Source organism: Sphaeramia orbicularis, chromosome 16 (assembly GCF_902148855.1).
Source record: "Sphaeramia orbicularis chromosome 16, fSphaOr1.1, whole genome shotgun sequence".
Classification (NCBI taxonomy): domain Eukaryota; kingdom Metazoa; phylum Chordata; class Actinopteri; order Kurtiformes; family Apogonidae; genus Sphaeramia; species Sphaeramia orbicularis.
In genome coordinates, this window is record NC_043972.1 from 11,787,717 (window position 1) to 11,813,409 (window position 25,693).

General features: G+C 38.8%; 1 protein-coding gene across 5 annotated transcripts in view; it reads left to right on the forward strand.

The window, feature by feature from the left end:
* Positions 1-966: 966 nt before the first annotated feature.
* Positions 967-25,693, forward strand: part of LOC115436144 (nuclear anchorage protein 1-like) — a 68,581-nt gene continuing 43,854 nt past the window's right edge. For 3 of the 5 annotated variants that reach the window (XM_030158903.1, XM_030158904.1, XM_030158905.1), the window contains exon 1: positions 967-6,193. In XM_030158903.1, coding sequence (XP_030014763.1) covers positions 1,963-6,193 — 4,231 coding nt within the window. In that variant the 5' untranslated portion in view covers positions 967-1,962. The remainder of the gene's footprint in view (positions 6,194-25,693) is intronic. The other 2 variants (XM_030158906.1, XM_030158907.1) reach the window with 2 other exon arrangements.

Sequence of the window (25,693 nt, forward strand, 5' to 3'; positions counted from 1 at the left end):
TGTATGTAGATTCATGTAGGGCAGGGGTGTCAAACTTATTTTAGTTCAGGGGCCACATTCAGCTAAATTTGATCTGAAATAGGCTGAACCAGTGAAATAATAAAATGATAATATATAAATAATGTCAACTTCAAATTTTTCTCTATGTTTTAGAGCAAAAAAAAGTAAATTTACATTATGAACAGGTTTACAACTATAAACTATCCTTTCAAAAGATGTGAATAACATGAACAAACTGAAAAAAATAATCCAATCCAACTTTATTTGTAAAGCACTTTAAAACAACTGCAGTGGACCAAAGTGCTGCACAGAAGAATAAATAAAACCAAAACAGAAGAATAAAATACAGAATAGATTTAAAGACATAGGAACTGTACAAAAAAGAAAAAGCGCTATAAAGAAGAATAAAAAAATAAATCAAATACAAGAATAGATTAAAAAACATAAAAAGCCACACAATTAAAAACAACAAAATGAATAAATAAATAAAATAAATAGATAAATAAGAACAATAAACCACCACCAAATAAAAACAATAGAATAAAGATAGTACCTTCAAACATCTCACATGGTTTCAAAAGCCAAGGAGAAAAGACGGGTTTAAGAAGGGATTTAAAAACCGACAGAGAGGAGGACTGAATATAAAAAATAAGTGTAATTTCAACAATATTCTGCCTCAGTTTATCATTTCCACATGTACATTATAACGTACAGATCACAGTGGATCTACAAATACACTAAACATTGAGTAACAGGCAGAATATTGTTACAATTGTACTTCTCTTAAAACATTTCAGGTTATTCACATTTTTTGCAAAATTATACTTTGTTTTAGTGTAAATACATGAAAATATTTACATTTACAAAGAGAAACATTCAGAGTTGTCATTATTTCTATGTTATTATGATAGTATTTTACTGGTCTGACCCACTTGAGATTGAACTGGTCTGAATGTGGAACTTGAATTAAAAGGATTGTTAATATCTTAGTGTAATTTTTGCATTTCACAAATTCATCCCAAGGGCCGGATCTGGCCCCCGTGCCGCATGTTTGACACCTGTGATGTACGGTCTTTTTAAAGGTCACGTGGATTTATTAAACACATTCAATATACGACAGTGTCATCGGATCTGAAACCGCACCCTATGTGTAGAGTAAAAGCCTCCCAGTGATATCTGATCAGGAAATGTGTAAAACTAGACACCTCCGACTCGGTGACCATTTGAATGTAGGTTATCCCCGAGAACTTATCTGTGCTCAGTTCATTCATTGGTGTGCAGAGTGGGACTTGTCAAAGGGTGTGTGTTTAATGGTGTGTGTACATTATATAGGAGGCGTGTGCTTGTAGTGGGCGTCTCCTTAAAAGTCAGTGAGCAGCAGAACATGTGCTCAAACACACTTCGTAGGTGTGTTATGTTACGCCATTCATTCGACTTTGCTCTTTATATCATTCGTATAATTCCAGACGCTCTCTTTTTGCTTCCTACTTCCTACTGCTGGACTATTTACTTTAGTGAGGAGTTTTTTCCGACATAGTTTTTTCTAAGAAATAGAGAGAAGGTGGGAGGAGTCAGGCTGAAGTGTGCCTCTCTCTCTCTCTCTCTCTCTCGCTCTCTCCCTCTCTCTCTCTTCCATTCTGTCATTGCCATCTCGGCAGAACACAGTCTGTTCATTCCCAGCCACGCTGAATGTGGGGGGACAGCACTCTTTTGACTTTGTTTGGGACACAATTTACAGAGGAATATATTCTTTTTCTTCAAACAAGCAGCAAGAAGACAAAAGAAGAAAGACAGTGCAACAAGGATTTTTTTTCTTCGCTTTTTTCTAATTGAATTGAGGAACACGTGACAGCCGGTTTTGCCACTGGATTCTTTCACACAATACGTGAGGTTGTCTGTTTACTCTTCTTTTGATGCTGTGCATTTTAGTCGTAGTTTAAGAGTAAATTGTCATAAATCAGAATGGTTGCTGGGATGTTGATGCCCCTACGGGACCTGAGGGCCATTTATGAAGTCCTGTTTCGAGATGGCGTCATGGTGGCCAAGAAAGACAAGAGGCCTCAGATCAAACACCCTGAGGTGGAAGCTGTAACCAACCTACAGGTGATCCGTGCTATGGGTTCTCTCAAGTCTAGAGGCTACGTGAAGGAGACATTCGCCTGGCGTCATTTCTACTGGTACCTAACGAATGAAGGCATTGTTTACCTGCGTGACTACCTCCGCCTGCCCCCTGAGATCGTCCCTTCATCCCTGCAGAGGATTCGGAAACCAGCCGCCACTTTAGCCATTGCACACCGTGCTGCACGGGTCCAATCTGTGGACGGTCCCACGTCTTATGTCCCCAAACCAGGACGCCGGGTCGATGCCGAAAGTCAGGATGCACTGGCCGAACGTCAAGGCTACCGCCGTAGGATGATGGGTCCAGGAGATAAAGAGAGCTACTCTGATAGGACCCCCAGATTTAGGGGCCGTCCACCGGCTGCAGAACCAGCCAGACCAAAAGCATCATGGGATATGAGGGAGCAGCCTGAGCCTCTGTACAAGGAAAAAGAAAGGTTTGGCAATGAAACGGTGAATATTGAGGAGAGTAGAATGAGGAGAGTGTACCGCCAACAGCCTGATGTCAGCAGCGAAAGGCCAGTAATAACACAGGAGAAAAGAGCTGCTGAGGTTTACAAGGAGAAGGCCACAGGTTCTGCCCGGGTTCAGAAAACAGCGACGAAACAGGATGTATCCGAAACCAGTCAGGTGTCGTCGTATTCCAAAACAGCCCTACCATTAACTGCTGCAGCCAGTACAGGTGCTGCAAAATTAAAGGTTCAAGCTGAACCCTCTACCCTGAAAACAAATAAAGATGAGCCCAAGATCAACGAAGAAGAGGCTTTGATGAAGTCTTCTGTAATGAGTACTCCAGTTAACTCACTTCCTGATACAGAGGTCAAAGGGCAGAAAACCAAGACAGAGGTGATTGTGGATGCAGAGGTCAAAGCTCCTGCTGTTCCTATAACAGATGAAGTCAATCCTCAGGTACCTGCTCAGGAAGTTACTACGATCCTCAACGACGTCACTACTTCAACAAAACCTGCCATGAAAGACGCTGACAAAGGCAAAATCCAGGAAGTAAAGGTGATCCACAAGTTGACCAAACCTGCAGAAGTGAAGACACCAGTTGAACCTCAGATAGTTGCAGTGACAGCCAAGAAAACTGTAAAACAGGATACCGCAAAAATAAGAGATCAGCTTAAGGATGATGCAACAAGTAAGACAGTTTTGTCCACTGACGAGGTTAAAGTAGAGGGAAAAGTGACTGAGAAATTGACAAAACCTGCAGAAGTTAAAAAATCAGTTGAACCTGAAATAGTTGAAGTGATGACCAAGAAAACTGTAAAACAGGACACCGCAAAAGTAAGAGACCAGCTTCCTGATGATGATATAATTAAGCCAGTTTTGTCCACTAATGAGGTTAAAGTACCTAAAGAGGGAAAGGAGACTGAGAAATTGACAAAACCTGCAGAAGTGAAGACACCGATTGAACCTGAAATAATTGAAATGACCGCCAAGAAAACTGTAAAACAGGATACCACAAAAATAAGAGACCAGCTTCCTGATGATGACATAATTAAGTCAGTTTTGTCCACTGATGAGGTTAAAGTAGAGGGGAAGGTGACTGAGAAATTGACAAAACCTGCAGAAGTTAAAAAATCAGTTGAACCTGAAATAGTTGAAGTAACAGCCAAGAAAACTGTAAAACAGGACACCACAAAAATAAAAGACCAGCTTCCTGATGATGCTACAAGTAAGCCAGTCTTGTCCACTAATGACGTTCAAATACCTCAAGAGGGAAAGGTGACTGAGAAATTGACAAAACCTGCAGAAGTCAAAACACAGGTTGAACCTCAAATAGCTGAAGTGACAGCCAAGAAAACTGTAAAACAGGACACTGCAAAAATAAAAGATCAGCTTCCTGATGATGATATAATTAAGCCAGTTTTGTCCACTGATGAGGTTAAAGTAGAGGGAAAGGTGACTGAGAAATTGACAAAACCTGCAGAAGTGAAGACACCGGTTGAACCTGAAATAGTTGAAGTGACAGCCAAGAAAACTGTAAAACAGGATACCAAAAAAACAAGAGACCAGCTTCCTGATGATGCTACAATTAAGCCAGTTGCATCCACTAATGACGTTAAAATACCTCAAGAGGGAAAAGTGACTAAGAAATTGACAAAACTTGCAGAAGTTAAAACACAGGTTGAACCTCAAATAGCTGAAGTGACAGCCAAGAAAACTGTAAAACAGGACGCCGCAAAAATAAGAGACCTCCCTGATGATGACATAGTTAAGCCAGTTTTATCCACTGATGAAATTAAAGTACCTCAAGAGCCCAGTGTTGCTAAAGTAACCTCAGCAAAGCCTAAAATTATTGAAACAACCACAACAACCGAGTCGACAATACTTGATGTTAAAACTACAGTCGGTACAACAGTCATCCCAGTGACTGCTATTATTGCTGAAAAAACTAAATCCGTTCAGGGAAAGTCTGCTGTAGAAGAGAGAATCACAGAAGCAGCTAAAACTGAAGTGATTCCTCCTGTCACAAAAGCTGAAAAGGTGGAGAAACAGGAGATTCTGACGGTACAGGAACCAATGGTAGCTGAAAAGGATTCTTCTTCCAAACAAGTGGCTGAAGCAAGCTCTAAATCTAAAAGAAAGAAAAAGAAATCTCCAGGTGAGATATCCAAGAATGTCACTGCTGAGAATACATCAGTTACAAAGGTGGAGAAGGAACAAACTATAAAAGAGAAACTTCATGAGGAGGAAAAAGTTGTCCAACCACCAGCTGCTACTATAAGGCCAGTGTCTGCAGAGAAAAACAAGGCTGAGGATAAAGATGATATTAATGGGGAGCAAATTTCTACAGAAAGTGAGAAGCCAATAAAGGAAATCCCTGAACAATCTATCTCCCAGAGCGCTGCAGTGCCCCCGGTGGAGATTCAGGATAATACAAAACAAATGGAGAAGACTGAAGAACACAAAGTCAGCAAAATCAGCCTGCAGGAAATCTGCCCAGAGGACCAGTCAGTTTCAACTCTGACGAAAGAAACCACTGTCACTAAGGTGGAAACTGTGACTGTGCAGAAAATAACTAAGGTTGAGATCACAAATGTAAGTTTACAACCTGAAGACAAAACTCCTGCAGCTCTGACAGAAACAGTGGAGTCTAAATCCTCTGTGAACACAGGCAAAGCTGCAGAGGAATTCCCCAAGTCTAAGAAGAAAGGGAAAGGCAAAAAGCAAAGCCAGGCCTCAGTATCAGAGCCTGTCAACGTAAAGACTAAAGCAGATGCCCTGTCATCTACCGAGGTCACAAAACTGCCCAAGGATGCACCCAAAGACAGTCCTGTCGTGACCTGTGAGCCGACAGACACCAGTGTTTCTCCAAAGATGAATTCTGAAAGAATGTGCAGTGAGGAAATCATGCAGGCAGCAGCTGTGCTCTGTGAGGCCCCAGCAGACAAAAGAGAGGTGGAGCCAGCGCTGGGCTTTGCAGAAAAAATCAAGCGGGAGGTTCCGAAAGCAAAAACATCCTCCAGTGTGAGGGAAGCACTCGCAGCCGGAGAATTAGCGTCAGCAGCAGCGTCAGCGTCAGCAGCAGCAGCAGTCAGAGCAGAGGCAGCTGCAGCTCAGGCTCAGGCTCAGGCCAACCCCCTCCAGCAGCCGGAGCCTCCCAGCGTTGCACAACAACACTCGGCCACTCGGGCGGCAGAGACACAGGAAAGGCTTTCAGTTTCTGAGGCCTCCAAGAAGAAGAAGAAGGACTCTGAGGAGGACACACCCTCTGGCGCTGACACACCCGCCACCGGCCGGCTTCACCTTGTGGACACCTGCAAGTCCAGCTCTGAAACAGACGAGGCCAACATGAGGAAGAAAATAGTAGTTGTGGAGGAGATAATTGAGGTGAAGCAGATTATTAGTCCTGATGGAACTCAGGGACAGTCCCCGCCTCCACCTGTGCCCGCTGAGGCTGAAGGAGAGGAGCTGGACCTGGATGTTTTGGAGGCCATTGCCATTGAGCGTGCGCTTTTATCAGGGGCGGCGGCGGTGCCCGGGGGGGTGTACGGGGCCTCACCTGAAGCCGACTGGGACCACTCACTGGAGGAGCCTGAGGAGAAGACCTGGCCCAACTTTGTGGAAGGTTGGTCTGAAGGCTTGCCACTTCACCTGCTTCATGCTCTGCTTTGCCTGTGCATGTGATGTCATTGCGTCACCTTTTCTTTGAGGTGTGGGAGGTCTTTGGGTGTTTGATGATGGCTTTATCGTTGCTTCATACTTTGGTGTACTAAATGTATTTCTACTGTAATTCTCTGATGACTTCTCTCCAAACTATTATTTTGGGGGTGTTTGATTACAGTTTAGATCTTACAGATTTCAGAGCCCAGGCTTTAGGATATGTGGACTACACGGTCTTTCTTTAGGATTAGTTTCAGTGGGATGGTGAGAAGAGTCCGTTGGGATCTTACTGTGATCTAATTATGTGTGTGTTAAAATAGATGGTATCAGTAACACTACAGCACACACCCTGTAGTGTGTTCCAGTCAGTTTTCACACAGGCATTATGACACAGATTCCTCTTTTTTTCACAAGTGAAAGTCATGTTAAAGTTAAACTGTTTATTTATTTAACCTTTATTTAACCAGGGAAAAAAATCCCATTGAGATGAAGAACCTCTTTTCCAAGGGAGTCCTGGCCAAGAGGCAGCACAACACATATTTACAACATACAGTTACATCATACAATAATTTACAAGACCAGTCAACCTATGTAAAACATGTGTAAGTCATTGAGTTATTCTCTAGCACTCTGAGTTTGGATTTAAAAGCATTCAGGGAGATCAATTCAGTCAGGTTCCAGTATTTTAGCAACAAATTCCATGAGCAAGGAGCAGAGTAGACAATAAGAATCAATACTTCTTCTTGTTCTTAAACTACAGATATGGGAAGGCAGTAGCCCAATTATGGCCTTTTTAAATAAAGGTGTACCAGTGTAAAATATATAAGAACACGCCCCTGCGTTACAGAGCACTAACAAACCTTGACCTGTAATTTTACAAGATGCTAACTGCAGCGGTGGCAAATTGCATCAAAAAAATCCACATTGTTTGAGTGGGGATTTCCAGATGTATTTGCCAATAAACTGAACCGTGCACAGTGTTTCAGTCGAATAGAATAGAATAGAATAGAATAGAATAGAATAGAATTTATAGACTTTATTTGCCATTTGCACAGATACATAGCAGTATAGGTACATTGGAATTCTTGTGCATAGATAAAGATATGAATAAAAAACAGAAACAAAACCTAATCACAGCTAAAACATATAAAAACAGTTATTGCACAGACAAACACAAATACACATTTGTAAAACAGAGTATTGATCAGGAAAAAAAAGTAATAATAATAAGTGTACTGAGAGGTAAAAACAAGTTATTGCACATTTGAATTAAAAAAAAAACAGTATCTGCTGTGGATCCATCTCTGTTTCCCATGTGAGAGTATGCAGACCTGTAGTCTTTCCAATAAGGTGGGGCTGTTAGCTGACATTGGGCCTCGCCTGTTCCCTCAGAGACAGTCGAATATGAGTTGAAGCCAGATTAAGTCAGAGGAGGTGTGGTGCTTTTGGGAGTCTCTCTCTCCTCTTTGCTCCAGTTCCATTTTGCTCTTGGCACCGTTCTCTTTATCTCATCTGTCTCGCATGTTGAGAGAAAACATAGCCTTTGCATGCCGTTATGTCACGGTATGTATGGGATGTAGATGTTGTGCAGTCGAGGTGATAACGGATGTGGAAGCTGCATTCTTCAGTGTGAGAAAAGTGGAAAACAGTTACAGATAATCCTAAAAAATGTGTTTTCTGTTGTGGTGGTGAAGTGAAACTCATATAAAACCATCACGGTGACACATCTCCATGTGACTCTTCATGTGAATTCCCGCTCACGCCTAATATTTCACAACTTTCAAACCTAAAACAGAGTGTGATTTTTTTGGTCGTCATGTACCTTTGTGTCGGTTGTGTAGAAGGATTTGACATGGGCGTTGTCTGCTGTGGGTGTGAGCCACGGACAAAGACTCAGGAAGTTGGAATGGTTTGCTCACAGTTCTATGGGTGTGTTTGTTTGGTTCCACACGTGACGGCAGATCTGGATTCAATTAGCAGACTGTGATTCTCTGTCCAATCTGCGGTGCTCATCAGGACACTAAATCTTTTACAGTCGCTTAAAATCCTTATTTATGATCCGAATGTACAGTCAACATGTGCAAGTAATCAGAAACAGAGAGGAATTCATATCCATTCAGCATCTATAAAGCCTTCAGATGTTATGACTGGAATTAATTTCATTCCCTTTGGATTAATTGTTGGTTTTTAAAGTGAGGCTGATGCCTAATGAGTGATGTTATCACACATGGATGTCAGATGACCAGTGTTTACTGACCCACTGCTGACATCTACTGTCCACTGACTTCCATTGTTCTGCTGCTGACAGTAACAGTCAGAGGGTCTTACTGAAGTATTTTATGTGTTTGAATGGAAAAACAGGACCGACAGTGAAACAGTACATGATGAAATGCATGGATTTTCTTTTGTGTTTGTTACAGATACGGTGCATGATGTTCTAGACCACGGGTGTCAAACTCATGTTCTTTCAGGTTCCACATTCAGCTCAATTTGATCTCCAGTGGGCCGGACCAATAAAATAATAACATAATAACCTATAAATAATGACAACTGCAAATTTTTGTCTGTGTTTTAGTGAAAAAAAAACCATTAAATTCTGAAAATACTTACTTTTATAAACTATCCAAACAAAAAAGAATGTAAAAAACCTGAAAAACTGAAATTTCTTAAGAAAAATAAGTGCAATTCTAACAATATGCCTCAGTTTATCATTTCTACATGTGCATTATGGATCAGATCTACAAAGACACTAAACACTTAGTAATAGGCAGAAAATAGTTAAAATTGTGCTTAATGTTCTTTTGACATTTCAGGTTGTTCATATTTGTTCAGGTTATTCACATTTTATTGTTACAGGATAGTTTGTAAATGTAAATATTTTCATAATTTAATGTTATTTTTTGCACTAAAACAAAGTTGAAAATTTGAAGTTGTCATTATTTAACTATAGGCATAATGTAATGTTATTTTTTTCACATCAAACCGAGAAGAAAATATGGAATCATTATTTTTTGTAGTTATTATGCTGTTATTATCCTTCATATTGGTCTGTATGTGGAACTGGAACTAAAATGAGTTCCACAGCCTTGACTGTGGAATTTTTGCACTTTGTAAATTCATCCCACGGGCCGGATTGGAACCTTTGGTGGGCTGCATTTGGCCCCTGGGCTGCATGTCTGAGACCCCTGTTCTAGACCAATGTTTACTATTTAAAGAACAATTGTAGGATAGAAATTAAAAATAAAACTGTCCTGAGCCAAAAGATGCCCTTATACCTCAAAGTGGTGACTGTTTAAGATGCTCTTCAGAATGAATTTGTTTGGAATATTTTTAGAATAAATCAAAGTTTTTGTACGTTTACAAAACTACACCAAAGAAAAAAGTTACAGTTGTCATTATTGTGTTGTGAAGCGAATATTAGCTGGTATATGAGAGCGTTCTTTGCAAAGGAGAATACAGATGAACACCTTTAGGGCCTTAAAATAAGATAGGATATACTTTATTCATCCCCCAAGGGAGGAAATTCAAAATGTAAAGCCGCACAAGATAGTATATATTAAATACAGTACAAATGTATAATACAAAAATGTGAAAAAAAAAAAAAAAAAAATGTTAAAGTGACTAAAAATGACAAAAAATAGTAATAACAAGAATAATAAGAATAATAGTAAATAAAGTAACAAATCTGCAGCAGAATTAAAAGTACTCTCCTTTTACTACCACTACTACTTCTATTTCTATTCGTGTAGAAAATAATAAAGTGTTATTCCTTGCCATATCGTTAGCCTCACAGTATAATTGCCTAAGTCATATTTGGCCAAAAATATGACAAATGTGGCCCAGGAGCCACAGTTTGCCCAACCCTGTTTTTCACAGATATGCAGTGGGTTTATGAAGAAACTTTTATGTTATCACATCGATAGGTGTGGCATTGTATTTGTGTGTTCTCTAATTTTACCTCCAGCAGAACCACATACATGGTAGATCAAACATAGCTGAGAAAATGACAAATGCATGTTTAACATCAATCAAATCCTTTTCAATGGAACACATCTTGTATTGATGCTCGTTGGGCCCTCATTGCTCCGACCAAGACCTTCAGGAAGCAAATAGCACTGCCCAGGAATGGATTCAGCATTGGCTCGATAAGATATGATGATGAATTCACCAAATTTACACCAAATATAAATTAATTTATATAACGCCACATAATAACAAAAGTTTTCTCCTGACACTTTCTATTCAGAGTTGGTCTAAACCAGACTCTTAATCCTGTAAAACCTCACCCATAAAAAAACTAGCCACAAAATTCAAATTTTTTGAATTGAGATGTTTATTAGACCTTTTAACAAAATTCAAGCAAACTTTTTTCCTTATCATTTTGTTTATGATATATTTTTGTATCACATTTGATACATTGGGCATTTTATAAAGTACCTTATATGCGTGCTGTATCAAATTAGAACACATTTGAACACAATTTAACTCTACTGTAAAGAATCAATTATCAAGTAACTATGCATTATTTCAGTACATGAAGTACTTTAAAAAAAAAAAAAAAAAAAAACAACAACAATATAAATGTTCTTCTTAACGTAACTCTTTGAAACTTTCCAAAGATTTTCCTGAGTAGGATGATTTAATGATAGAAAAAGACTAAAAAATAGCCCTTCCACTGGCCCTTGTGGGATGATAATCCACCAGGGGACAGAAAACACCTTTCAGGTCACATACAACAGGTTTTTAGGGAAAGTATTGATCTTGTTGATTAGATAGAGGTCTCAGAACCTGGCGAAGCAAGTATGATACAAATGGTTTTAAAGGGTTAAGGCAGTTCACAGACACCAACTGAATCCTCCAGGATCAAACACAAATGATCTGTTTTACATTAAATTTCCATTGAATGGGACGTTCTGTACCAACGCTGTAACAAACACTTTGCCGGACATGTTTGGGAAAGGCTTAAACACTGCCCACACACGGCACCACAAGCAATTAGATTAAATCACATCCCAGACATGCCACTGAGCTCCTCTGTGTTTTCATCTGCCATCCGATGCCCGTCGCATATTTGTGTGATGGCTTCAATGAACAGCTTCAGCGTTCTGCAGCTCACCGCCTTTCATTACAGTTGGACATAATTTTGATGTAGTGACTCACACAGGCCGTCCTCAAATGCCTGAATCACAATGTCTGACCTTTTTTTGAGCTGAAAAAATGGAGAACAAATACAGGCTAAATGCTGAAAGTCACGCCATCTATCAGTAGTCTGCATCAAGGTTATTATCGTTAACGAAAACTAAGGAAACAACGAAAACAAGAATTGAAAAAACATTTTCATTAATTGAAATAGATAAAAAGTATAATTAAAAGAAAAAATGATAACTAACTGAAACTGTATTGTGTGCTTATAAAACTAACTAAAATGGTTAAAAAATTATAGATTAAATTCCCTTCGTTTTCGTCTTTGTCGATTTCGGATTGACACGAAATCGATGTATTTCACTCAAGTAATTTTAGCTTGGCAACACCGTACTGCACTTCACAGTCTGTCACTTCTCGTCACTTGTCGTTTAGAGTCACAGACTAAAGTTGGGGGAAATCAGCAGAGTCCTGTATGGGATTACTGTAAGCCCAGACTTTGTATTTACTAAAATGCTTTAATTACAATGTACTTAAATGATTTCAGTTTTATTCCATTACTATAAAATGTTCAGTATATTCTACTAATTTGTAGACATAGTCGAAAGTACGAAAAAGTGTAAGTTGAATGGATTTAAATCACTCAGATTTAGTCATGACCACACCTTTTTATCTGTGCATTGCATTGTGGGTATTGGGCATGTTGTTGTAAATGTGTTTTTTTCTGTGCAGGGGTTCAGCGGGGTTGTGGTGTTAGTGTTCATTTGGACTGAATGTACGTATGTCAGTGCTTTTTGTGTTTGTTTTTGTATTTTTGTAGAGCTGCACCATGAGTCAGAGCCACAGGCCCAACAATGGATTTACTGTTCAGCTAGGATTGTTCTTAAACAATATAAATCTTTATGCATTGCTAAATTAATAGCACTTCCTGTGTTGGCAAATTACTCTGAGCTAACTTCCTGCCTAACTACCATCCATGCTACAATATATAAAGTTGAATAAATATACAAAACAATTTTTATCGCAAAAGATTTTAATTTAAATCAACTTGGATTTGAGTCCAATGAACTGATGATATTAAGTCTAATGTTTCTGCAAAGCAACTGACATTGCATTAAGTTAAATTAACTTGGCATTTAGTGTGTTGTTCTCAAAATAGCAATTCCATTCAAATCAAGCATTTAAGTTTAATACACTCATGTTTTCATTAGAGTCTGGTTTCGACCGACTCGATATGTAAAGTGTCATGAGATAACTTTTGTTATGATTTGGCACTATATGAATAAAATTTGATTGAATTTGATTGATTACTCATTACTTAAATTTTGTAAGGCAACGGGTTACCTCAGATTTTTTAAGTAAACTCAACTTATCCAGTCTTACAGTGATTGATTTGAATATGACAACATGGAAGATAAAAGATTAAAAAAAACCTCAAACTAATACTAAAACTAAGCATTTAGAAAAAAACTAAAACTAATAAAAACTAGCAAATCCGCTCTAAAAACTAATTAAAACCAACTGAATTACAGAAAAAAAGTTGAAACTAAATCAAACTAAACTATAGTAAAAAACATCCAAAACTATTTTAACCTTGGTCTGTGTTGTGGATGTGTTTTCTGTTTCAGTTCCTGGACGCCTCTGATGTTTTGCTCAAAACAAAGTAAATGACCTTAGCTGCCATGCACCTATCTTTTACTGCTGACTCCACGTGTGAAATCACTTCTAATACTTTTAATGGACCATCATAAGTGCAAGAACGTAACAGTCTGCGCTTTATAAATTGAGATGTCGGCGCATTCAGCAAAGGTTTTGCCAAGAAATACATGTTGATACAAAAGACTAAACCAGGGCTATAAATATGATGGTAACCAGTCAGACGGGAATAGAAGACGAAAACACAAACCAAAGTAAACAAAATCAGCTTTTTACTTCTACAATATTGAACTCTAACACTTAAAAATAAAATCGATCCAGATGCAATGTCCATGAAGCAAATAATGCACAGTTTTCTGGAGTGCAACCAGCGACTGAAACATAATCCTGTCCCTTGAGTCGGTCATGTGTGATCTTCCAACACTAGAGTTTTAGATGCTGGTATGAACTACCGAGTTGGCAAGTGCAGTTGAATCCTATCAGGTTTAATGGGAGGCTGTAGCAGCGTAATGAGAAGAGGCTGGACCGTGATGCAGATTCAGGATAATGGTTGACTTTAGGCTAAAGTCGGTCTCTGGAACACAGATCAATAGCATGTGGAAGATATTGAGGGTTTGGCCAAGATGGTTCTGATGTGAGTCATTTCCCAGGGTACACGTTGGGCCCGATTACAGCGGCTGAGTAACACCACTGTAGTTCTATGAAAAACATGATGACGAGGGATGAGTGGCTGGTTTGTGAGTTTTTTGGCTAATAATGTGTAGAGTATGGACGGATGATCCGGCCAAAGGACCATGTGATGAGTTTTTGACGTAGATTCTTGATCCATAAAGTGAATCATAGTTCGTCTCACCTCTTACAACCAAAGTTTCCCAAAAAGTCCAATCCAGCCCCTGGAATGAATTAATAGAGCAGTCTGTGTTGACCTTTTCTTTTATCAGCTGGTATGGGCCACTTACCCTTAAAAATAGGAACAGGTTGCAGGGCATCACTAAAGTGTGCAGCAGAATTACTGGCACCACACTAACTGATCTGATTGTGTTGTACCAGAGGCAGACTCTGAAGAAGGCTCAGTCAGTCCTTGATGATCCCAGTCATCCCCTGTATGATGAGTTCAGGTTGCTTCCATCTGGTCGCAGGTACAGTGTTCCTAAATGTAGGACCAATAGGATGAGGAATTCTTTGGTTCCGGCATCCATTGTTCTGCTGAATAATTCTTTGTAATGTTGGTGCTATTGTCTTTAATGGACTATTTATTGTATTTATTGTTGGTTTGTTGTCCGTGTGATACTGCTGGCTGTAGAACAAATGGCCCCTCGGGGATAATAAAGTTTACCTTGAACCTTGAACGTTGCATAATAACAGTCAGTGGTGTCAAAGTCATTTTAGTTCAGGTTCCACATTCAGCCCAATTCAATCTAAAATGGATCAGACCAGTAAAATACTATCATAATAACCTATAGAGAATGACAACTTATATGTTGTTTTAATGTTAAAAAAAAAGGAAAATTACATGAACATGTTTACATTTATGAAATATCCTTTCATGAAAAGTGAATAATATCAACAAATATGAACAACCTGAAATGTTTTGTGTATTTGTCGATCCACTGTGATCTGTTAGTTGTAATCCACATGTGTAAATGATAAACTGAGGCATAAATTTGTTAAAATTGCACTTTTTTTTTCTCTATTTAACTTTCCTCAAGTGATTTATCATCATTTTTTTGTAATCTTATTTTGCTTTTTTTATATATACTGAAAATCAGGTATTTTTGTACACTGAATTCACTGATCATGTAGATGTACATAAAAGATGTTCATAAAACCTCAGAGTAAAGTTGAGGATTATTATATCAAACAGAGAAAACTGAAGAAAAAAGGACTTTCTCAGCATAAATATCAATAACTGAACGCAAGAAGAAGTGTCTCCATCCACTGTCATTTATCAAACTCCATGGGTTTGGAATCAATGTTGTAGAAGATGACAGATGACATCCTGCACATAGTCCAATAGAACCTGCACAGAGGCTTTAATATTTACTTTAACCTCCTCAGACCCAGCTATGGGTTTTCTGTCCACATTTGTGGACAAGAGTTTCACAACTTTATACAAAAAAAAAAAAAAAAAAGGAAAAAAGAAAAGAAAACTGTCCACCACAAAGGACATTCCATAAACATTTTAAAAACTGCATCTGAAAAAACTGTTGCATCATGATGTTTCCAATATATGCACATATTTAATAAAAAAAACAACAAAAATCTTGTACTTTGCTGACATTTCCTGGGTCTTAGGAGGTTAAGGGAGAAGTAGATTAGCACATCATCTGCAGAACAATGAAAATGGATGTTATGATTTCTAAAAAAAATGGAACCCAGGGGCAGCATATACAAAGAAAACAGGATCCAGAATAGAACCCTGAGGCACCCCAAAGCCTTCAAATTCAACTGGTATTATATCAGAACAGAGAAAACTGAAGAAAAAGTGACTTTTTCAGCAAAAATATATCAATAACTGAATGTAAAAACAAGCATTTACATCCACTGTCATTGATCCAACTCCATGGGTTTTACTGGTGAATCAGTGTTGTAGAAGATGACAGTGTTTCCACTGTAACTACGGAGCCTCTGAATGTCCAAATGGGTCATATCTGATGACCATGAAAAGATGAAGAACTGTATTTTACACCAATTATTGACATGTATTGATAGGATTAATGGATCGACAGGTGTTAAACAGTTTAGATCAGTAGATGGTTTTGGTGTTCGGTGGATGTTTGGGTCTTTATGGGTTAAACTTAATCATGAACAAAATCTTTAGGTTAGGGTTATCCACACGCACTTAAGTTCCAGTGATTTTCCTCAAAGGATGTCTCCACACCTGCTTTTTGGAGATAAGTCAGAGATAGTAGAGGTTGGAAGGCGGCCTCTCCACATTCTACAACTGTAGACTGAGATGAGGAATGTCCCCCTGGACGCATGTTTAGAATAGTTTCTAATGTAATCTAACATGAATGATAAGAGCATGAGGTACCGTTTAGGTCAAGAGTTCATGAAGGCACATGAGGATGTCAGTGGAGGAATTCCCGGCGATCCTCAGTAAAGCCCCCACATGGTTTCTCAGTATAGCTGCCCCCATTCTGCCCATCCATCTATAGGGTTCGTGGTCCATCTGAGAAGAACATCCCAGCTCCGCTCTCGAGACACTGAGTAGAGACGGTTTCCACTTGTCAGCGCCACAATTCACAATGACATATGCATATATTAAAACGTACTATGTTTAGAAGATGTTATGCGAAGTTGTGATCCCAAACGCACTGGTGGATGAGTGCCGAGAGTCTAAAGCTCCAGACTTACTGACTGTCAATCATTAAAGTATGTCTGAGGCAATTTGGTTCAGTAAATATTCCATCACTATTGGCTCTCAGTTTTCATCTCTCTTAGCTTTGTTGCTATTTTTGTCCATTTAATGCTACTGCCGGTGCTTTTTCCCATATGGTCGTCTCATTTACATTGTAAATGCCACTGAAAAGAGACTCTTAAACAGGATTGATGCTCTACAGAGAGTCTGGGGTCATTATACAGTGTTAGTAAATGGTGTTCTTTTATGTCATAGTCGACTTAGAAAGACCCAGAGCTACTTTTATGGCAGTTCCTAAATTATTTTTCCTCTGTGTTTAATCTTTGTTAAGTGATTTTTGAACATTTATTGTAATATTATCCTCTTTATGTTGATTTTTTTCAGTGTAAAGCATGAATTTCCCTATATTTAATTCACTGATAAGAACAGGTCAGAACATCAAAACAGAGAAAACAGAGTAAACTGGGACCCAGGGGCAGCATATACAAAGAAAAAAAGGATCCAGAATAGAACCCTGAGGCACTCCAAAGCCTTCAAATTCAACTTATTATATCAGAAGAGAGAAAACTGAAGAAAAAGTGACTTTTTCAGCAAAATACACTACCAGTCAAAAGTTTTAGAACACCCCAATTTTTCCAATTTTGTATTGAAATTCAAGCAGTTCCAGTCCAATGCACAGCTTAAAATGGTACAAAGGTAAGTGGTGAACTGCCAGAGGTAAAAAAAAAAATAAATAAAAAAAATTAAAAAGATACAGTTAAACAAGACTGAAAAATAATGTACATTTCAGAATTATACAAGAAGGCCTTTTTCAGCGAACAAGAAATGGGTTAACAACTTAAAGCAGTTCTGCAGCAATGGAGGTTGATCAAGCCTCGAAAGTTGGTGTTACCAATTCCTACAGGTATCCCAGCATTTGTGTATTCCTTCCAACCCCCTCTGTCTACATAAAAGTAGTGTTGGCACACTTTGGTACCATACCGCTGGGAGCGTTATTTGAACAGTATTGTACTGGAAAACTGGAAGAATTGGGGTGTTCTAAAGCTTTTGACTTGTAGTGTATATCATTAACTGAACATAAAAAAAATTGTCCTCATTCGTGCTTTTCCACTGGACATATGCACAAAACTTTACTGATATTTACTAAATGTAAAAAAATTAAAAAAATTAAAAAAAAAAAAAACAGAAGTGCGTAATGTTGGTTTATCCATTACATCACAAATGCGATGATTTGTTTATTATCATGACATGACTCGAGAGGTCATTCCATAAACATGGCGACGAACGTAAATATCATGTTGATTTACAGATATATTCATTATTATTATATATTACCCCTCTGAGGGAAAAGTTACTTTTTCAGCAAAGATAACAATAACTGAATGTAATAAAAACAAGTGTCAGTGATCCAACTCCATGGTTTTTACAGGTGAATCAAAGTTGTAGAAGATGATGGTGTTTCCATGGTAACTATGGAGCCTCTGAACGTCCAAATGGGTCATATCTGATGACCGTGAAAAGATGAGGAACTGTATTTTACACCAGTTCTTTCCATGTATTGATAGTATTAGTGGATCAACAGATAAACAGTTTAGATCAGTAGATGGTTTTAGTTTTTGATGGTTTTCAGACTAAATACAGGGTTCCAGATGTTATGAAATTATAAATTCATCCTCATTTTTCAAGTGTTTTTGCTAATTTTCTTCTCAATTTAGAAGTTTTGTTCACTTTTATGCCATATTTCAAGGTTTTTTTAGCTCATTTTTCCTTTTTTTTTTTTTTTTTTACATTTTGCTCATTTTATTCTCTTTTTGCTACTTTTTCTATATTTTATTCTATGAATAATTGAGATAAAACTGTATTTTACACCACTTATTTCCATGTATAGATAGAATTAGTGGATCAACAGGTATTAAACAGTTCCATTATGGGTTACACATGTTGACAATATTAAATACAAGCTTATGTTAATTTATACTCAGGACACTTGGAGATCTGTTATCAGGTTGAGAGCCGTGACTTAATGCTGCTGATTAAACCTGCCTCCATCATCATCATCAAAGCGGCGGTGGCTAATGGAGGTGATGGAGGCAAAGGGGGCGGAGTCTGCCGGTGTTTGTGTGTCTCTAGGGGGCGAGTGTAGCCAAGTGTCCAGCCAGAGCGCTTCCATCAGTTTCTAACTGTGACACTGTGTGATCATCTGGCTCTGGTGGATATTTATAACCCCCAGTCAGCCCCCCTCCCCATGACCACCCACCCCTCGCCCCTTGCCTTTCGCCCCTACCCCCCCTCAGGCTTGGTGTGCTGTCCCTCCCTCCTCCCCTGGCCACTGTTGAACAGGCTGACGGATCCCAGCAGCAGGCACAGCCCGTCAAAAGTCAACACAAGAGAGAAACAAGACAGTTAGAGCGAACAAACGGGAGCGTCTCCTGTCCATGCCCCGTCTCCATTTAGTCAGCTCTGCTTGTCATCGCCCTCGTCCTCCTCTTCCTCCTGTACACTCTGTTAGATGAAGATCATACCTGGTAGGTTGACTGTGGTGTGGCTCTGTCCGTCCGTCTGTCCGTCCATCTGTCCGTCTGTCTGCTCACTGTCTGTTTGGCGAATACATGGTGTGAAGTCTTGTTGTGTTTTCGACACAAATGTCACTCGTGTCCACATGTTCACATTTCAGGAGCGTCTGTTGTAACATAGATTCTATTCCATATTTAAACCCATCCACGATTTGACTGACCTGAATTATGAGAACGTTGGCTGCTCTTGATATTTTCCATTATTTGTTGGTATGTGGATGGCAAAGGGGGAAGCGAATGTGCCCCCCCCACCCCCCTTCCTAAACTTTTAGGAAGTGTCTGTCCCATTAGTATGATGGACGCTAACAAGATGAGTGTCGCATTTAAAACCAGCCTTGTCTTAGACGTTGTGTATTTTTGGAATTTTTACCACAACCACCTGTTGTCATCTGTGACGACAATCCCATTGTTGTTATTTTTCAGTGACAGATTTCTTCTATAATACTTCAAAAACCTTCTGGACTTGTAGTAAAAAAATGTCTCTAAAATGTGGAGACATAAGTGAAAATGCATTTTATTCAGTTGGAATCAAGGTTATAATGGCTTTGGATTTTTCATTATAGTTTAGTTTTATTTAGTTTTGACTTTTTTTCTCTAATTCAGTTTGTTTTAATTCCTTTTTAGAGCAGGTTTGCTAGTTTTTTATTAGTTTTCGTTATTTTCTAAAGGCTTAGTTTTAGTTTAGTTATGTTTTTTTTTATATCTTTTCTCTCCTTCTCTGTCGTCGTATTCAAATAAATCCCAGACAGGACTCTGCTGCTTTCTCCCAACTTTAGTCTCCATGTTTCCAGGTAGAGTGGGGACCAGAAGATGACTGGAAACCACAAGTGATGAGAAGTTACGGGCCGTGAAGTGTTGTATGGTGCCGCTAGCTAAAATTGCTTGAGGGAAATAAATCGATTTCATATCAATCCGACGTTGACAAAAGACGAAAACAAAGGGAATTTAATCCATAATTTTTTATACATTTTAGTTAGTTTTGTAAGCACACAATACAGTTTCAGTTAGTTATCATTTTTTTCTTGTAATTATAGTTGTTATTTATTTCATTTAACGAAAATGTTTTTACAATTCTAATTTTCGTCATTTCGTTAGTTTTCCTTAATGAAAATAACCTCGGTTGGAATATTAACGACCATCCTTCACGTCCACTGAGAAGCACCAGTTCAGTTTTTTTCTTCTTTCAACAAAACCATTCTCAATCTGAGGTAAAATTATATATATATATATATATATATATATATATATATATATATATATATATACATACATATATATATATATATATACATACATATATATATATATATATATATATATATATATATATATATATATATATGCAGGTAATGTGATTTCCTGTGTGCCCAGACTTTATTGACACCCATGTTTGTTCGCTGATACCACAAACTTCCTGCACAGTTCATAGAAGTGATTAAAATGATGATAGACCTTATAAACATGTCTTAGTAATGCGTAACATTGCTTCACCTTCCTCCAGAATCAGTGGGATGAAGCCAAAGCTCCACTCAACAGCCCATCCCAGGTGGTAACACACCGCTGTGGTTGTTCCAAGATGCATGAGTCACAGCATCAGAGACACCACAAAAACAAGATCTATTTATTGATGAAGCGCTTTTTTTGTTGGGTGTGTCTTATAGAACCATGAGTAGATTCATCAGGGTTCCAGCAGGGTCTTAAAAAGTCTTGAATTGACAAATCTGCATTTAATACCTTAAAAAAAATCTTTAAAAGGTATTAAATGTGATATGGTAGGACCTAAGTTGTGTTGCCATAAATTAATTTGCTGTATTGTGTTTAAATGTGCCCAAGCTGTAAAGTAGATAGATAGATAGATAGATAGATAGATAGATAGATAGATAGATAGATAGATAGATAGATAGATAGATAGATAGATAGATAGATAGATAGATAGATAGATAGATAGATAGATAGATAGATAGATAGATAGATAAAAAAAAACATTTAAAAACGGGAAAAAAAACCCACAGCAAACACAGAGCTACTGGAAGGGCTGCCACTCGCAACGGTGCTGGAGGAAAAAAAAAAACATTAGTAACGTTAGTCGACAATTTATACTGAAATTCGGAAGTGGTTATCGCTAAATTTGCTGCCCCCTGGTGAGAAAAGTCGTAATGGTAGGAATCAAGGCTTTGAAATAAATAAATAAATTTTCCGAAATTCTAGGAGTTTACGAATTTTTGCCTGTGTGGCTGTGAAATGGGCATTAAATTCTGTTCTACATAGTCTTAAAAAGTCCTAAATTTAACTTGTATAAACCTGTAGGAACCCTAACCTTAGAAAACCTTTTTTTTTTTGTCCTTCCTCCTTTGCGTTCACCCTTCTTTCTAATCTTTGTGTCTATAATTTGCAAGTTTTTCCAAACAAGGCATCCTGTGTGCATCCCCTCATTGGCCGAGGCAAAGATAAATCGTGGACTCTTGTAGATGTTGGTCCTTAGCCCTTAAATGTAGAAGTGGATCAAAATGACCCACTGTTTTCTTCCAATATCTATGTAATGAAAAGTTATTATTTCATATTCCAGTTATTCCTAAAAAAAAAAAACATTTTATTGACATCATGACATTTAAATCTTTTTATTATCTTTTATAGATTTTATATAATTGTAGTTTTTGTATTACTATCCCAAACTTCCGGTGGGTCAAAATGAAATAAATATTTGTCTTATCTTTCATACTGATACGGTAGGACTTCAGTTGTGTTGCCATAAACTAATTCACTGTATTGTGTTTAAATGTGTCCAAGCTTCAAAGTAACATTAGTCGACAATTTATACTAAAATTAGGAGGCAGTTATCGCTAACTTTGCAGCCCCCGTTGAGAAAATTCGGAACAGTGGGAATCAAGGCGTTGGAGTAAATAGGGTTCCAATGCAAGTGTAAGGTAATTTATGTGGAAGAAATGTCAGGTTTAACTTTAGTCGCTTTTCCATTGGACATCTGTGCAAAACTGTTCTTAGAAAACTCCCATCCATGTCCGTCCCCGCTTGTAAAAACAGCTGAACCATCCTTGGGGGGGGGGGGGCAGACTAGAAGGACTCTGACTGCAGTAATAGCTTCAGGGAAAACAGCAGGAATTCCAGCTCGGGGCGTCCTGTTTTAAAGCAGCCACACCCACCCTGGCCCCCTCCCCTCCCCACCCTCTCCCCACCCCCTCCCCCCAGGCCCACCTGTCACCACTGCCCAGGCTTGTCCCCTCATCCCTCCACCTTAGTCCTCCGTCCTAACAAATGCCTCTAAGTCCCCCAGCTCCCACTCTGCCTGCCCTAGTGCTTTTGGGCCATTTAGTCACTCTGATTCTGTTCTGGAACCTGAGGAAAAAAAAGAGGCAAGGTAAGAGCTGCAGGATGCGCCGTATTAAAGGGGTCTGGGTAGAGAAGGGGGGGATTACGATGCTAGAACTGTGGAGGGAGTTAAATTTGAGGTGGTGTTAAACTTTTAAGGACGATTGTGTCGCCGGTGACACAATTTTGCATGCACCGTCAATCAAATTAGCATGACTCCTGAACTGTTAGCGCTATCAACAAAATAAAACATCTTTTATCTGAGGTTGGGTTCTTTCTGTTGGTCTAGAACACATTAGGGTAGGGGTCTGCATTGGCTGAAGAGGAGGGGTGGAAGTGGGCGGAGCTTAGAGCAGGAGGTGGTAGAGAGATGGAAGTTTTTTTATTACTTTTAGCGAAGTTTTAGCTGTGAATTCTTGGAAATAATTGCATTGCATGATATATCGTATTGTGATCCTAGTATTGTGATTTGTATCGGAATTTCAGATTCTTGCCGATACGCACCCCTGCACTGTAAGCCCGGGTTTTGTATTTACTAAAATGCTTTAATTACAATGTACTTCAATGATTTCAGTTTTATTCCATTCCTATAAAATGTTCAGTATATTCTACTAATTTATAGATATAGTCGAAAGCATGAAAAAGTTGAAGTTGAATGGATTTAAATCATTCAGTTTTAGTCATGACCACACCTTTTTATCTGTGCATTGCATTGTGGGTATTTGGCATGTTGTTGCAAATGTGTTCTTTTTCTGTGCAGGGGTTCAGCGGGGTTGTGGTGTTAGTGTTAATTTGGACTGAATGTGTGTATGGTAATGTTTATTGGCCTTTTTTTGTTTGTTTTTGTATTTTTATGGAGTTGCACCATGAGTCAGAGCCATAGGAAGAACTATGGGTTTCTTATTCATCTAGGATCATAATTATTTAATGTAAATCTAATGCCTTGCCAAATTAAAAGCACTTCCTGTACTGACAAATTACTCTGAGCTAACCTCCTGCCCAACTACCATCCACGCAGCAATATATTAAGTTGAATAATTATACAAAGCAATTTATATTGCAAAGTATTTTAATTTAAATCAACTTGGAATTGAGTCCAATGACCTGATGATATTAAGTCTAATGATTATACAAAGCAACGGACATTGCAGCTAGTTTTCAGTTAAATTAACTTGGCATTTAGTGTGTTATACTCAAAATAGCAACTCCAGTCAAATCAAGCATTTAAGTTTAATCCACTCAAGTTTTCATTACTTAAATTTTTTAAGGCAACCGGTTTACTCACATTTTTTAAGTAAATTCAACTTATCCGCTCTTACAGTGTCGTTCTAATGTTAGTCCTTATAGAGTTAAAGCCTGTTTTAATGTTATTATTATTACTCAGTTATTTTTGATGCGTTGGTGCTCACAGGTGGTGTTCCTGGCGCTAACGCCTCATAGCAGCATTAGTTCCATTCCTGCGTAACCTTGAATCCTGTCAGACCTGGTCCACTGGGATGAGACCAGGACCAGATCCTCTGCCTGGTCTGTGTCGGATCCACTGTTCTGTTAAATCCTGCTGATGGAAGAGTCTGTTCTGAACTGGATTAACAGTGTCAGAGTCTGATACATGTCACAGAGGACAGACACATTAGACTCCACCCGTCCCTGACGTCCAGTGAATGGGTTTTATTCCAGAGGCAGATGGTGGCTGTCATTAATACAGTCCAGAGTGGTAGAGAAAACAGAGTCGCGACACTTCCATAGACTCCCATTGTAAAATATGAGAATCAGAATCGGTTTATTTTCCATTTGCAGAAAACCTGCATTGGAAAACGAGTTGCAAGAGCTCAGCATAAACATACATAAAAGACAGTAGAAGGTAAAAAAAAAAAAATGAAAAATTATATGAATAAGAGGAATAAAAAGACAGGTGCCCCCCCCCCCCCCCCCGCCCATCATCTATTATTATTATTATTATTTGTACATACTGTATATGTTATATTTTCTGAGCAGATGGAAATATAAAACACAGTTAATGCGAACACACCCGTTTGTATTCTTTTATTTCCTCCCCCAATGAGAATCGACAACAGAATCGATGAGGAATCGCATTGATAAGCACAATCGACAATGGAATCGGAATCGTTAAATTCTTACCAATTCCCATCCCTATCAGCGTGAGGTTTGTTTGGAACTATTAAGGCTTACATGAACCACGTGATCACTGTAGCAATGATATCAAAGCATGCTGCAACTCAGTCTTTCTATGGTTTGGTGTCGCCCCTGTGCGTGTTGGGTCCCGCCCCTGTGCGTGTCGGGTCCCGCCCCTGTGGCTGTTGGGTCCTGCCCCTGTGCGTGTCGGATCCCGCCCCTGTGCGTGTCGGATCCCGCCCCTGTGCATGTTGGGTCCCGCCCCTGTGCGTGTCAGATCCCGCCCGTGTGTGTGTCAGGTCCCACCCCTGTGGCTGTTGGGTCCCGCCCCTGTGCATGTCGAGTCCCACCCCTGTGGCTGTTGGGTCCCGCCCCTGTGCATGTCGAGTCCCACCCCTGTGGCTGTTGGGTCCCGCCCCTGTGCATGTCGAGTCCCACCCCTGTGGCTGTTGGGTCCTGCCCCTGTTCGTGTTGGGTCCCACCCCTGTGGCTGTTGTGCCATCCTGGTGTTTACTAAAGTGCTCTTTTACCAGCTGTACTTGAACACCTGCCAGGTTGGAGACGCTCCCAAACCCTTCGTCAGCCTTTGAACTAACACACGTCCACTTTCATGTCTTTATTTACGTCCACCTTCATGTGATTATTTACGTTCAACAAGAGCCGTTTATGAGTCGATTAAAGCGCAGAAGCACAGAACACACAGCTGAGTACACTGACCAAAAGAAAAGAAACAATAGGCAGGTCAGTAAGACAGGGAATTAAGGACGTTTGGACTAAATATGAGCGGTGATCATAAAGGAATTAGTCTGTTAAAGTTATTTTATCAGCTGTTCATGTGACATGATCTAAAGGGAAGAAAATGTCACTGAGTTGTAGATTTAACAAACTGAGCCTCGTATCTGTGTGTGTTTCATCTGTAGAAAAGAATGGAAACCAGTACATACATGTGTGTTTGATGGGAAAAAGGATTTTCATTGGTTCAACACTTCTTCCTCTTCTTCTTCTTTTTCTTCTTCTTCTTCTTCCACTTCTTCTTCTCCTTCTTCGTCCTCCTCCTCCTCCTCCTCCTTCTTTTATTGTTATTTATTCTTTTTTCTTTTTCCTATTTTTTCCCCCTTTCTTTTTATTCTTTTTCTTATTTATTTTTTAGTTTTTTCTTTTTTCTTTTTCTTCTAATTTCTTCTTCCTTTTCCTCTTATTTCTTCTTTTTTTCCCCTATTTTTTTCTTATTTTTCTTTGCTTCTTTCTCTTTTTCTTCTTTTTTCTTTTTCCTATT